The sequence below is a fragment of the Brassica napus genome, chromosome C1, assembly GCF_020379485.1.
Source record: "Brassica napus cultivar Da-Ae chromosome C1, Da-Ae, whole genome shotgun sequence".
In the NCBI taxonomy this organism is placed as follows: domain Eukaryota; kingdom Viridiplantae; phylum Streptophyta; class Magnoliopsida; order Brassicales; family Brassicaceae; genus Brassica; species Brassica napus.
The window spans coordinates 3,727,883-3,742,748 of NC_063444.1; the positions used below are offsets into that span (position 1 = coordinate 3,727,883).

At 39.7% G+C, this 14,866-nt stretch overlaps 3 protein-coding genes across 3 annotated transcripts; 1 reads left to right on the forward strand and 2 right to left on the reverse strand.

The window, feature by feature from the left end:
- Positions 1–1,878: 1,878 nt before the first annotated feature.
- On the reverse strand, positions 1,879–5,610 carry LOC106375392 (pentatricopeptide repeat-containing protein At4g31850, chloroplastic-like). The gene has a single exon (XM_013815281.3). It carries the CDS (start codon positions 5,394–5,396, stop codon positions 2,076–2,078), a length of 3,321 nt encoding a protein of 1,106 aa, XP_013670735.2. The 5' UTR covers positions 5,397–5,610; the 3' UTR covers positions 1,879–2,075.
- A 291-nt stretch (positions 5,611–5,901) lies between these two features.
- LOC106375394 (early nodulin-like protein 1) lies at positions 5,902–6,876 on the reverse strand. Its single transcript, XM_013815282.3, has 2 exons — positions 6,604–6,876; positions 5,902–6,411 (listed from the first exon to the last, which is right to left on the reverse strand). The coding sequence occupies exons 1-2, from the start codon at positions 6,776–6,778 to the stop codon at positions 6,077–6,079; spliced, it is 510 nt and encodes a 169-aa protein (XP_013670736.2). The 5' UTR covers positions 6,779–6,876; the 3' UTR covers positions 5,902–6,076.
- Positions 6,877–7,316: 440 nt separating this feature from the next.
- LOC106375395 lies at positions 7,317–7,933 on the forward strand. Its single transcript, XM_013815283.3, has one exon. It carries the CDS (start codon positions 7,448–7,450, stop codon positions 7,748–7,750), a length of 303 nt encoding a protein of 100 aa, XP_013670737.2. The 5' UTR covers positions 7,317–7,447; the 3' UTR covers positions 7,751–7,933.
- The last annotated feature ends 6,933 nt before the right edge of the window (positions 7,934–14,866 follow it).

Consider the following 14,866-nt stretch of genomic DNA (forward strand, 5'->3'; position numbering starts at 1 on the left):
TTAAGCGAAGAAAGGAGCACCACTTTAGCTACCCCATCGGCTACAGAGTTTTCCGATCGAGAAATATGAGAGAAAGAGATGCTTGCGAACCCAGAGGAGATCATTCTTCCGATGATTTCTTTAGATTGAGATTTGCTGGTTATAGCTTGGATGAGCGGTGAGTTGTCGGAGCAGACTCGTGAATTCCAAAGTCAGCGCCATGCAAAGGGCCGATCGAACTGCAAGAGCTTCGGCTTCTGCGATTAGCGGAGATTTTGTATGGCAGAAGTACTTTAAGCTTTTGTATGGCAGTATGGATAAAAAATAAAAATAAAGATTAATCATGTTGTTTGGAAACATCGATAATAGTATATTAAGGGAAAAAAAGTAATGGACTTATCTTATTAAGAAAAATTGGAAGTCTATTATGTTATATTAAAAAGTAATGGACTTATGTTACTTGATATACATAGTTCAAATCAAAATAATAATTTAAAATTGAATTATATCAAAAATTTATTTGAAAATATACATATATTCAAAAATTAATTTTTACTAAAATATTTTCAAATAACCATTATAATTTCTTTTCAATATATATAAGAAAAATACAATACAAAGCTTAATTTTAAACATCAACTTAAATTATGGTTTTTGTATTTCACATAAAAATTTTAAAATATAATATATGTGTACGTACTTATATGATGGTACGTATATAATACTATTAATTATATGGTTACATGTATGATGGTACTTATAAAATATGATTAATTATATGATGACACTTATATGATATATAATAGTGACTAGGGGTGGGCGTTCGGATATTCATTCGGGTTTGGGCCGGGTTTGTTTGGGTTTCGGGTTTTTGGGATCAAATATTTCAGACCCATTCGGATATTTCTAAATATTGGTCTGGGTTCGGTTCATATATTTGCGGGTTTGATTTCGATTGGAATAACCCATTTAAACTATTTTTAAATTTTTTAAATTCATTATGTACTCTAAATTTCTCAAAATCTAAAACAAAATAATATATTACATATAAGTTTGAATAACATACGTTAGAGTACCTAAACTTAATATATAAATTGGTTTGGTTTAAATATTTGGACAGAGAATCAATAATTATTTTTAATATTTTTGGTGTTTCGAACTTTAACTATTTTATATATTTACTTTTGACTATTTTTTATATATTTTCAAGTATTTAAACTAACTTAAAAGTATCATATATATTATGGATGTTTTTATGTACATTAAGTCTAAAAATAATTAATATATATAAGTATATAAATCTATTTCGGATACATTCAGATACCCAAAATACTTTGGTTCGGATCGGATTAGGTTTCAGTTTTCTAAATACCAAAATTTTGAATAATTCAGATATTTAATTAATTTTGATTCGAGTTGAGTACTACTTTTTTGGATCGGAATCGGTTCGGTTCTTCGGATTCGAATTTTTTGCCCAATCATAAATAGTGATATAAAAACAAATAGTAATATGTTTTCGAAAAATACACACCTGTGCGGATGTACGAGTCAAAATCTAGTACACATTATGAACAGTTTATTTATGCCTCAGACAATTCTTAGTGTCCTTGTAACATCTCAAAACCAAAACGTTGTTAGTATCAAATATTATCCATAATCTATCTACTTAGGATTGCTATAGGTTGATAGATTCTCCATATACACACATTCTCTTGGAACTATTTTGGTTCTTAGATGACGAAGTGTATGGTCTAATAATCAAAGAAGGTATCATCATCATGTAAACACAAACACAATAATATCTTTAAAAATGTTACACGTTTTGGAAATTTCATTCATATTTAAAAAATCTTAAATTTTGATTATAAATGTATTGTTTTTATGATTAATTATTTTTCATAATTTTTAATTCACAATATATTATTTAATAAAAATACATTTGAAACATTTTTTTTCTAAAACATGAATATTTTTGAAACAGGAGTATGACATTTACAGAACCTTATGTTTTGTACACTTTACATGACAAAAAGTCTTCTGCAGATGAAGCTTCACTTAGTGTAGAGCTCTCTAACTGTGTCAGCTGTGTAAAATTGTCAAGCTCTATTCGGGAGCTGTTCATATGTTCCTGTGTTGGGACTAAAACCACCAGTCACCATCGTCTGGTACACAGCGTAAGCACGCTCAGGCTTTCCAGACAAACTGTATCCACGGATCAACGCGTTAAACGTAAAAACGTTTGGCTCAAGACCCACTCTCTGTATCTCATCATAAACCTTCCCAGCTTCTTCCACCATCCCCGCGATACCAAGATTCAGAATCAACGAGTTGTAAGTGTACAGATCAGGAGTGATCCCCCTGCTGCTCTTCATCTCATTGTAAAGCTCAAGAGCTTCTTCAAGCCTCCGAGACTTCCCTAGCCCGTTGATTATGAGATTGTAACACACCACATCAGGGTCCAAGCCAGATTCCATCAGCTCCTTGAAGTAACACAAGGCTTCGTCCACTCTACCTACCATACAAAGACAATCCACTAGAACCGAGTAAGTCTTGAGATCAGGTCTCACTCCTTCTCTAACCATCCTTTTGAATAACTTGCAAGCTGCATCAGCCTCCCCCGCTTTGCCAAACCCGTTGATGAGAATGTTGTAGATAGCACAGTTTGGGCTGCATCCATAGTCCAACATCCCTTCAAAGAGTTGCTTCGCTTCATACAATCTCCCCGACTTGGAAAGACCATCGATGAGAGGACCATACGTGCAAACACTCGGAGAGAAGTCGCCGTCACTGATAAGGTCATAGTATAAATCAAGAGCCTCCTCCACGTTCCCAGCTTTCACCAGCCCGGAGATGACAATGTTGTGAGTGATTGTGTTCGGTACACACTCATGAGAAGACATCTCTTTATACATCTCAAATAGTTCTTCCAATTTTCCTGATTTTCCGTAAGCATCAAGCAAGAAGTTGTATGTAGCAACATCAGGGATGCAGCAACCACTGCTCTTCATCTCTAGGAACAGTTCCTCTGCTACTTCAATCATATCAGCTTCAAGAAGGCCACTGATCAACAGATTATAAACCGGAAGTTTCGGTTTGACACCAAGATCTTTAGTGAATCTATCAAATAACGTTCGAGCACCTGAGGGATTATCACCATGTTTCAAACAGTATCTGATCATCGGCACCAGGATCGATTCACCATCTCTACAAACTCCATTAACAACCAACCTCTCAGAGAACGAAACAGCCTTCTCTACTCCAGCTTCAGCCAAGACAGATCCCATCAAGTCCTCCCAGAAGAGACTAGCCGGTTGATCCGCAGAGCTGTGAAGAAAGCTGGTGATGATTTTGTAAGCGTCTTCGATTAAACCAGCCTTGACAACGCCCGGAAGAAGAGTGCATAGCGTGACAAAGTCAGGCCCCACAAGCTTCTTCATCTGGTGGAAGAAACTCATCGCATCTTTAACTCGACCCTTCTTCATCAAACCGTATATAATAGTGTTGTAAGTACAAACATCAGGTACACAGCTCATCTTGAAGAACATCTTCAACGCCACCATCACCTCGTCGTTTTTGCAAAGACAGTCCAAGAGAGTGTTGAACGTCACCGTGTTAGGCGGACATCCTTTCTCCTCCATCACTTCAAACAACTCAATCGCCTCTCGGATCTTTCCGTTCTTCCCCAAACCCGAGAGGAGAGTGTTGTAAGTCACAACGGTAGGCTTGAGCTTCATCTCCTCCATCCTCGTGAACATCTCCCACGCCTCGTCCACTCTATCACCTTTGTAAAGAGTGTTGATCAGAGAGTTGACAACGATCACATCAGGCTCACACTCGTTTTCCAGCATCTCGGACATCAGCTTGATAGCTTCGTCTACTTCCCCAACCTTGCTATAGCACTTCATCATCATGTTATACGTCACCGAGTCAGGTGCAAGCCCAATGTTTTTAAGGCCATAGAATATTTCTTTAGCTTCTTTATCCTTTCCCGCTTTAGCTAAACTGTAGAGAGACGCGTTACACGCCACAATGTTCGGAGCTATTCCTTTGCTCTTCATCCTCTCGAAAGTCTCGAGAGCGCTGACTGAATCTCCGGTCTTCCCATAGTAATCAATAAAAACAATGTACGTGTATGCAGTAGGGGTAACACTAAAAGACTCCATATTATCAAAAACCTCGAGGGCGTCGTCTAACCTATGAACTCTTAGTAAACCACAGATCAACGTGTTGTATGTGTGAAGATTCGGCGAGATCCCTCTCTCCCTCATCACATCTAAAATCTCAAACGCTTCACTAAACCTCCCACCTTTGCAAAGAGCGTCAACTAGAATAGTGAACGTTACAACGTCAGGGACATGCCCATCCTTCTCCATCTCGCTCCAAAACCGCCTCACCGAATCCAAATCTCTGCTATCACTAAACCTATCAAGCAAAGTGATGTAAGTCACACGGTCCGGTTTATGTCTTCCGGTTTTCATCTTGGAGAAAACCTCCTTAGCGCAGTCCAGCTTCCCTGCGGTGCAAAGCGCGTCGATGAGGACAGTGTAGGTAACCACATCGGGTCCACACCCTTCCTCATCCATCCTCTTGAGTATACCATACGCTTCGTTGATCTTCCCCGCTCTACCGAGCACACGGATGCATATGGTAAACGTGTAGACGTTGGGCTTTAGCCCCAACGTCTCCATCTCTTTGAGCAGACTCATCACAGAGTCAATGTCTCTTCTTTTCCCTAGTCCTACCATGAGGGAAGAGTAGGTCTGCAAGCTAGGCTTGAAACCGTTAAAGATCATGCTTCTGTAAACCTCCATCGCCTCTACACAAAGCCTAGACTTGAGGAGAAGATGAATCAGGCCGTTGTATGAGTACGCGTTCAAAGGGAAACCAGAGTCTCGCATCTTCGTTAGTGCATAAGGCGCTTGCCGCAACCCACCTTTGACAGAAAGAGACTTGAAGATAGTCAAGAAAGTGGTTGCGTCTCTCTTTATGATTCGTTTCTGCATCAAATCAAAGACGTAAGCCATCTCCTGGAGTTTACCATCGACGCTCAAAGCTTCGAGGATGTAGTTGCAAGTCTCGGTGGTGTGACTCTGACTCTGAGCTACCTCTTTGAAATAGGAAAACGCGGAGGCAGTATCGGGAAGCGACTTTAGAATCTTGGTGAGTTCTGAGGATTTGAATGTCTTCTTGTTTATCATTGGAAACGAAAAGTCAGAGCCTTTCATGGAGACTACGCTGCATCTCATGGTTTTCCTCTGTTTCTTGCGATGGAACAGAGGCCCAACCTTCTTCAAAGTGTGGAACTTTAATCCGCGGTTAACCGAACTATTGCGTTTCTCTTTGATGTTACTAACGAGGAAAGTGTCACTGACCGTTATATCGCCGCAGAGACTCGTGGAGCAGAGTAAAGCTGCCATCTTTCTTTTTTTTTTTTTCAAAATTAAGACAAGCAAAGAGCAGTATCACATTTCAAAGTGGAGAAGCTGTGAATGGGTTACGAAAGATTTGGATACGTCTCCGTTCACCAGACGACAACACTACGGAGCTGCTGGTTCCGGTGAACCGGAGATTTTTTTTATTAAAAAGAATAAAAGAGGAAAAAAAAACTGGTCGAAAGGATAAAATGTCAGTGGCTCGCTAGCTCGCTCCACTAGCTCCCTCTCAAAATATCTTGAGGCCCAATAGTGGGCTCGTATGTAGAAGCCTGTTACTTTCTTTAGGCCCAATAATGGATATAGCCACATTTCATTTATTGCTTTATATTTCTTAGATGTGTTTTTTTTTTTTGAAAAACTAAAAGTGTAATTCTTTTTGGACTGGTAAATTGGTAAATAACATTCTTAATTCTTCATTTTGTGATATAAACGTATAAACTAATTCAAATACCTTAGTCATTGATAAACTGATGATATCCACGAAACAAGTTCAAAAGTGATTCCGATTATATTAATAAAACTTAATTAATCTTGTGAATACTGAATTAGTAACAACAAGACTAGGGAGACATAGCAAAGATCTCTGCTACATATTTGAAAATTAATAAATAGAATAGAATTCAAGACTAAAAACATTTAAAAATAAAAGTGAAAAGCTGCTCTCAGAACAAGGCCCAGAGTCCAAGACCAAGGCCCACAACACTGAAGACGCCGGTGAGCTTAGCAGCGCCACTAGTAGGAGCAACGGCGGGACCGTCAGATGGAGAAGGAGCCGGTGAGAGAGAGCTACGAGGAGTGACCACAACAAGGCGTAGCTTCTGCCCCTTTTGACAGTGACCCTCTGTTCCACTTATGAAGTACACCGGACCGGGTTGTTCTAGCTTCACCTTGGTGTTCCCGTCGGTGTAGCTGGCTTTCGGGCTCGTGGTGTTGCATTTCTCGTACGCCTCTCTTGTCACTTGCAGCACCGAGTCTTTACCAGCTTCGTAGCTGAAAACTGGAATAAAAACATGTAACAATGTTATAAGAAACAGAGTAACATGGAAGATTACAAAAAACAAGTAAATTGATGAAAATGGGTTTATGGGTTTTGTAAGGATGTTAATTCTAGTAAAATACATAGTCATTTATTATAAAAGAAAAAGGTTTTGTAAGGATTCGAGATAGTGATGAGAAGTTGAAGGTATACCGAGAAAGTCGCCAACTTTGAAGCGAGCCTTTTGAGACCATTCGTTGAAAGAGTCAGAAGATGAAGGAGGGATCTTCCAGTCACCGGATTTTCCACCGACGGTTACCTCATTGGCGTTTACGGACAAGAAGAAAATGCAGAGGAAGATGATGACTAGAGGGGAAAAAGATGCCATTGGTTACAGATACTTCTCTACTGAATTTAGCACCACAAAAGTGTTAGTGTGTAAGAATGTGTTTGAATGAGTTGGAGATGAATAGTCTGTGAGGAGCTTGTGTGGTTTTTATAGATCTAGTGAGAGGCTTGAGATGAGAACTAGCCGTTGAAGTTTATGGAAATTAAAGGGAAAAGATGAAAAATGTTTGATGTAGCCGTTGATGAAGGTGACGTAACGGCTAGGTAAGAGACAAGACCTGGTATCTGATAATTACTGATTACACAGTCTTCTAGGAAGACTGGTCAAGGCTACCTTTGTCTGTTTTTTACTTTCATTTGCCAGTCTAGCTGGGCTTCTATGGTGTTGGGTTGAAAAAGGTAAGTCAAGAACATATCTCCACAAAGCCCACAAGACGCGGAAGACCCACAAAAACTTCCATATAAAAAGTAAAGAAGTATACATTTGCACATGAATCTATGATATGTTTAAGGTGTGACACCTGCCTAATACGTTTATTACAGAAAATAAACAGCATCAGCTAGGTGTCCCTTATTGAGACACATTATCAAACTCAACAACACTACGTGTCTTCGTGACTCTTACTATCTCCATAACCCATTTACTAAAGCAACACCGTTTCTTCCTTTGGTTAGGATAGTTCCAACAAGATATTGATCAAAAAAAAAGATGGCTGGAGAAAATGACTGGAGGAAAACGGCGGATACAACGAAGATGAGTCCGGAAGGAGTGAAAGCTGCGGGGGTTGAATCATCGAAGAGGCCACCAGGGAGTAATCCCGGTGGTGTTCTCCACCAACGCCGTAACTTGCCATACAGTTACACCACCATGGCTATCGCTGGATTAGCTATATCCGGTGCAGTCATGTACACTGTTATGTATGCTAAGAAAAAGCCTGAGGCTAGTGCCACTGATGTAGCTAAAGTGGCCACAGGGACGGCTAAACCGGAAGATACACATCCAAGAAAATAAAACCCTCATTAGAAAATGGGTTTATCTTCTTTTTGTTTGTTTTGTATTTTTGTTTTTGCTTCTGCTTAATTCTCAGAACTTTTTTGTTTTCTTGTTATGTAATAACAAAACAAGTTCAACACAAAAATATCCTATCAACTAAAGAGATAATAAATTAAATGCTGGAGAATAAAACAGATATTGTGTAGCTCCTATAATACTCCGGTGCTAATTCAAGTTTAGCGAGCGGAGGGAGACACTTCTTACGGTTTGTAGCTGTTTTACAAGTATAACGTTTCACAGTTTTGGGATAGGGTCACATAATGGACTTGAGTTGTGTATTTTTGGGACTTTATCCTAAATGTAGATGAGTATCATCATGCATGGCTTTCAGGGATTCCAATTCTTTTTTCTTCTATCTTTCAGTTTGATTTTGATTAAGTTTACTGTAATTTGAGCTCACTGTGGAGTATTGTCGTTTAGGTCTGGGCTACTAATGGGTTTAGGTTGTTACACGGGACCCACTAGAGAATAACGATCATCGTTTTCTTCAGAAAGAAACAGAGGAGAGCAATACAGAAGAGAGAGGTTTTACAGAGATAAAGAGAAGAGTAAAGGGAGAAGATACGAGAGTCTAAGGAGAAACTGATCAAGAACAGAGGGATCCGGTAGTGATCAAGGCATTTCTCCGGTTCGTTCTACGCGTCTTCGGCTTCGGAGGTGTCGGAAGTTGATAGTGAGTCATCTCCATCGTAGTCACTCTCGTAATCTTCTTCAAAAAATTCTCGGTAGATTCTCTTGTAGTACATGCACATAAACTAGATCGTGAGAGATCTGGAGCTGTTGTATCGCATTGATATAATAGTGGAGTGCATGAGAGTTTTGTTCTCTCCCCAGTCAGTAGGAAACGAAGACTGGGTAAACAACTGCTTGTGTTGATTGCGTTATTTCGATTTGAAGATTCAACACTAGTTAAGATCAAGATTAGGTTTATGATCAACTAAGTGAACTGGATCATGATCGGAATCGAACCTAATCTGATACCTTAACAAGTGGTATCAGAGCCAGGTTCTCGGTTAAGAGAACTAGGTTCGCGCAGCGGTGGAGCTGTGGTTCAAGGGAAGTTTAGTTGTTGTGTGATTTGGTGTGAAGAAAGTGTGACTGACTGCAGAGGCTAATATGGAGTCGGTTCACGGGAAGTTTGAGATGGAGAAGTTTGATGGATCTGGTGACTTCGGTATGTGGAAGTTCAAGATGCAAATGCAGCTGGAGCTGCAAGGGCTGGGACACATCTTGACTGAAGCGGCTAGCTCTACGGAAGTAGAAGCAACAGATGATAGTGATGACATCACTGATAAGGAAGTGAAGAAAGATCCACTGGCTAAAGAAAAGGATACTCGAGCGAGAAACCTTATTTGCTCAAGCCTTACCAACATGGTTCTAAGGAAAGTAATGAGAGAAACTACAGCCATGGGAGTTTGGAAAGCGTTTGAAGCTGACTATCAGACTAAGACATTGCCAAATAGGATCTATCTGAAGCAAAATTTTGCAAGCTACAGAATGCTTGAAAGCAAAAGCATTGAAGAGAATCTGGATGTTTTCTTAAAGCTGGTAGATGATCTTGCGAGCCTGAACATTCAAGTCTCGGACGAGGATCAAGCTATACAGATTCTAACAAGTCTACCACCACAGTGTGACTCTCTTGTACACACTCTGAAGTATGGGAATGGCAAAGAAACACTAACGATAAAAGAAGTTACTACGTCAGCATATGCAAAGGAAGCGGAGCTAAAAGAAAAAGGTTTGTTAAAACGCTCCAAGTCTGATGCAGAAGGACTTGTCTTACTAGAGGAAGAAGTGACAAGAGACAAGGAAAAGGTGGGAGGTTTAGATCTAAAAGCAAAGATTTCAGATCAAAGTCTAAAGGCAAAGGTCAACAGAAGACTAGGGAGTGTTGGATCTGTGGTAAAGAAGGACATTTTAAAAGAGAATGTCCTGAGAGAAAAGATCAGAGATCTCAGAATGCGGCAAATGTGGTCCAAGACATAGAGTGTCCTATGATTCTAACTGCTAGTGTTCATGACACTAAGTTTGAGTGGGTTCTTGACTCGGGATGCACTTTTCACATCACACCAAATCGAGAAGTGTTATTTGACTTTGTAGAAGAAAATGGAGGCAGAGTATTAATGGGAAACAATACGTTCAGTGAAGTTCATGGGTATGGAAAGCTGAAGATTGTTAACCCTGACAAGTCTACTGTGATTCTGACTGAAGTAAGATACATGCCTACCATAGGAAGAAACCTCATATCGTATGGTCAGCTTGAGAAGTGTGGATGTACATACAGGGGAGAAGGCTTCAAAGTTGTATTCTTTAAGGATGGAAAGAGAGTTTTTTCAGGAAGCTACAAAGATGGGCTCTATTAACTTGATGGTACGGTGGATAAAGCTGAAGTGAACGTGGCAAGAACTGAAGAAAATCTGACTAATCTTTGGCACTCAAGATTGGGACCCATGAGTTTAAAGAACATGAACTTTCTGGTGAAGAATGGTTATCTGAAAGAGAAGGAGGTTCACACGTTGGATTTCTGTGAGAACTATGTCCTTGGAAAAACTCATAAGTTGCCATTTTCTACCGCTAAACACGCTACAACAGAAACTCTTGCTTATGTTCATAGTGTTCTGTGGGGTTCAGTGTCAAATATAGAAAGCTTATCAGGTTGCAAGTACTTCTTGACGCTAATAGATGATTTCTCAAAGAAAGTTTGGATCAGGTTCTTAAGGACTAAGGATGAAACGTATGAGAACATCTCTGAATGGAAGAAGCTTGTTGAAACTCAGACAAGGAAGAAAATTAAGTGCTTGCGCACAGATAATGGTCTTGAGTTCTGTAATAACCTGATGGATACTATGTGCAAAGAAGCTGGGATTAAGAGACATCGAACATGTGCTTATACTCCACAGCAAAATGGAGTAGCAAAAAGGATGAATAGGACAATAGCATATAAGATTCGTTGTATGCTAGCAGAGTCAGGACTTGAGAAGAAGTTTTGGGCAGAGGCTGCTGCTACATCAGTTTACCTGATAAATCGTACTCCTAGTGCTTCTATCGAGTTTAAGATTCCTGAAGAAGTGTGGTCTGGGGTTAAGGTGGAGTTTGGTCATCTTAAGAGATTTGGTTGCGTGGCATATGTTCATATTGTTCAAGATAAAATGAGCCCAAGAGCGTTGAAAGGCATCTTGATGGGTTATCCTCAAGGCACGAAAGGATATCGAGTGTGGTTGGTCGAGGAAGGAAAGTCAACAGTCAACAGAAACGTTGTGTTTGATGAGAAAACGTTGTATAAGAAATCTAAAGGAAAATGAGTTGCAAGTGAATCCAAGGTAAAAAGGTGACATTCAAAGCTGATTTGATTCAGGGTCCTACTCACAAAAATTCCATCTTTGAGGTTGGTTCATCTTCAGAATCAGGGAACACAGGTGAAGGTGAAGTTACTTCAAGTCATAGGAGAAACTCTGATTCAGAAGAAAGTGAAGAAGAATCTGAAGATCAGGAAGAATCTCTAGATGGTTATCTACTTGCCAGAGATCGAGTAAGGAGACAGACTAAGCCTCCGGCTATATTTGAGAGTGGAGACTTTGTGGCGTATGCGTTAACATGTGCTGATGATATTGTAACTAGTAAGCCCAAATCGTGAGCTGAAGCAAAACTAAGTAAAGACTGGGATAAGTGGAATGCTTCCATGAAAGAAGAAAAAATCTCTTTGGATAAGAATCACACTTGGGACATCGTTGAAAGGCCTCTTAGACAAAGAGTCATTGGATGCAAGTGGATTCATAAGCTTAAGGAAGGGATTCCAGGGGTTGAAGATCCTAGATACAAGTCTAGATTGGTTGCGAAAGGTTTTACTCAGGTAGAAGGAGTTGACTACAATGAGATTTTTGCACCAGTGGTAAAGCATGTGTCTATAAGGATCATCATGTCCTATGTTGTAAACGTTGATGCTGAGCTAGAACAAATGGATGTGAAAACCGCATTTCTACATGGAAACCTAGATGAGACTATCTACATGGAACAACCAGAAGGGTTTGTTAAGAAGGGAGATGAAGGGAAAGTTTGTCTTCTTAGAAAGTCTCTATACGGGTTGAAACAATTTCCTAGACAGTGGAACTTAAGGTTTGATTCATTCATCAAGACACTTGGATTCATAAGGTGTGTTAAAGATCATTGCGTGTACATGCAGAAGTTAAAGACAGGAGATTGTGTATATCTACTACTATACGTGGATGATATGTTGATTGCTGCTAAAAATAAGAAAGACATTCAAGTTTTAAAGAAGAGTTTGAGTACTGAATTTGAAATGAAGGATCTTGGAGCAGCTTCTAGAATTCTTGGAATGGATATTTTAAGGAACAGAGAGAAGGGAGTGCTGAAACTGACACAGAATAGATACATTGGTCAAGTGCTGAAGACATTCGGAATGGAATTCTGTAAGCCGGTTATAACTCCAACAAATTCTCAGTTTAAACTAAAGAGTTTGACAGATAAGGAGTGGCTACTTGAGTCGAAGGTTATGGACTCTGTTCCATATGCGAGTGCAGTTGGGAGCCTAATGTATGCTATGGTTGGTTCGAGACCTGATCTTGCTTTCGCGGTTGGTTTAGTTAGCAGGTTCATGTCTAAACCAAGTAGAGAACACTAGGAAGCTGTGAAATGGATACTAAGGTATCTACAAGGAGCTAAAGATGTGTGTCTTACATTCACAAAGTCAGAAAGATTTGATATTGAAGGTTTTTGTGATTCAGATTACTCTACTAACCTCGACAAGCGAAGATCAGTTACTGGATATGTGTTTAAAGTGGGTGGTAATACGGTGAGCTGGAGATCTACACTACAGCATGTGGTGGCTTTGTCAACAACAGAGGCTGAGTATATGGCTTTATCATAAGCTACAAAGGAGGGTTTGTGGTTAAGGGAATTCTGCGATGAATTAGGTTTTGACTCGGAGTTCTTTAAGCTACATTGTGATTCTCAAAGTGCGATTTGCCTAGCTAAGAATCCAGTTCATCATGACCGTACTAAACACATTGCGAGAAAGATTCATTTCGTCGGAGACATTATTGAGCTGGGTCTAGTAAAGGTTCTAAAGATTCATACTAGTTTAAATCCGGCAGATATGTTGACAAAGAGCTTACCTGGAAGTGCGTTCGAGAAGTGCCTCGAAACGCTGGGGGTCATTGCCTGAGCGACTTGAGATGTACTCTGAGATGGCACTGTTGTTTGGTCATCTCAACAAGTAAGAGTACATGTTACAACAGAGGGCAAATTGAGTTAGTGGTTTGTTCTTGGTCAAACAACGGGGTTAAATAATGGGAAGTTTAAAAGAAATACTGAGGTTCTTACGTAGGAGTTGCAGGTTTGTTGCCGAAGATGTTCAGATGCTTGTTAACTGGAAAAGAGTAATTCTTCAGCGGGTCTGAGTTGGTTACAAAAGATGTGTACTTGGAGTGTCAGATACTTACAGTATTCAAGGTTTGACAGCTTTCGTGGTTGAACGTCAGTTGGTTCAACTGGAATTGAGGTCAGGACAGGCTCAGGATCTTGTGGTATTGAAACAGGAACAAAGTCTGGGATTTTGAAGTCAACTGGGAGAGTAAGAGTGGGAGAGCTTACGAGTTCAGGGTTGTAAAACAGAGGGTCAGGACTGTTTACAGGTTCCATGGGGATTAGAAAACGGTCTTCTTCGGTCTTGGGGTAGCTGTTTGAGTCTGATTGACTGAATTGGGAATTCTCAGTCATGGTTAGGGTTTGGATACGGCGTAGAGAACAGTTGTGTTACGGCGGAGGAGTTATGTTTCGTCCTAATCGACAAAGGTGGAGATTTGTGGAGTATTGTCGTTTAGGTCTGGGCTACTAATGGGCTTAAGTATTTTCATTAAAAGCCAAACGGCCCAAGAGGAAATAAGATAGACGAGAATAAGGTTGTTACACGGGACCCACTAGAAGATAATGATCATCGTCTTCCTCAGAAAGAAACAGAGGAGAGCGATACAGAGGAGAGAGGTTTTACAGAGATAAAGAGAAGAGTAAAGGGAGAAGATACGAGAGTCTAAGGAGAAACTGATCAAGAACAGAGGGATCCGGTAGTGATCACAGCTCTTGCGATCAAGGCGTTTCTCCGATTCGTTCTACGCGTCTTCGGCTTCGGAGGTGTCGGAGGTTGATAGTGAGTCATCTCCATCGTAGTCACTCTCGTAATCTTCTTCAAAGAGTTCTCGGTAGATTCTCTTGTAGTACCTGCACATAAACTAGATCGTGAGAGATCTGGAGCTGTTGTATCGCATTGATATAATAGTGGAGTGCATGAGAGTTTTGTTCTCTCCCCAGTCAGTAGGAAACGAAGACTGGGTAAACAACTGCTTGTGTTGATTGCGTTACTTCGATTTGAAGATTCAACACTAGTTAAGATCAAGATTAGGTTTATGATCAACTAAGTGAACTGGATCAAGATCGGAATCGAACCTAGTCTGATACCTTAACACTCACATTGAACTCTCTAAAAGAGAATACAGTCTGAAATATTTCGAAAATTTGAGTTTATTTGTAAGTATTTTTTTATTGTTTTTTTTATTGTCACGATGAAGAAAGAATGAAATGGATTTAAACCGTGGGTGTTTTGATTACTGTCAGTCTGTCACGTAAAAAAATATATGAAAATGTATAAATTCGATCAATGTACCAGCCCAAAGACAAATTAATGAGATAAAGTAGTGCTCACAGCTCACCTAGTAAAGTCTTTTCATCGAGTTTCAACTAACTTTTACTATCAAAATGTCACTAATATGATGATTTTATTAGTCAACTACAAGATTATAACAAGTTGAATTTATGCGATTATTGGCTATTCACATGATTTCTAAAAGGACACGGGGATTAGCATAAATTGAGATCGTAACGTTAGAATATGGAAAAATTAGGTGAAGCCACTTATGGCCCAAAAAAGCAAGTGTATCGAAATAGGGTGTTAGGTAGAAACACTCATGTGTTGCTTCATGAGCATAAAACCTGGACGACAATATCTTCTTTCTCTTCGCTAACTGGATTCATTTTAGTTACTTTTTCCGTTTCCAAAATTAA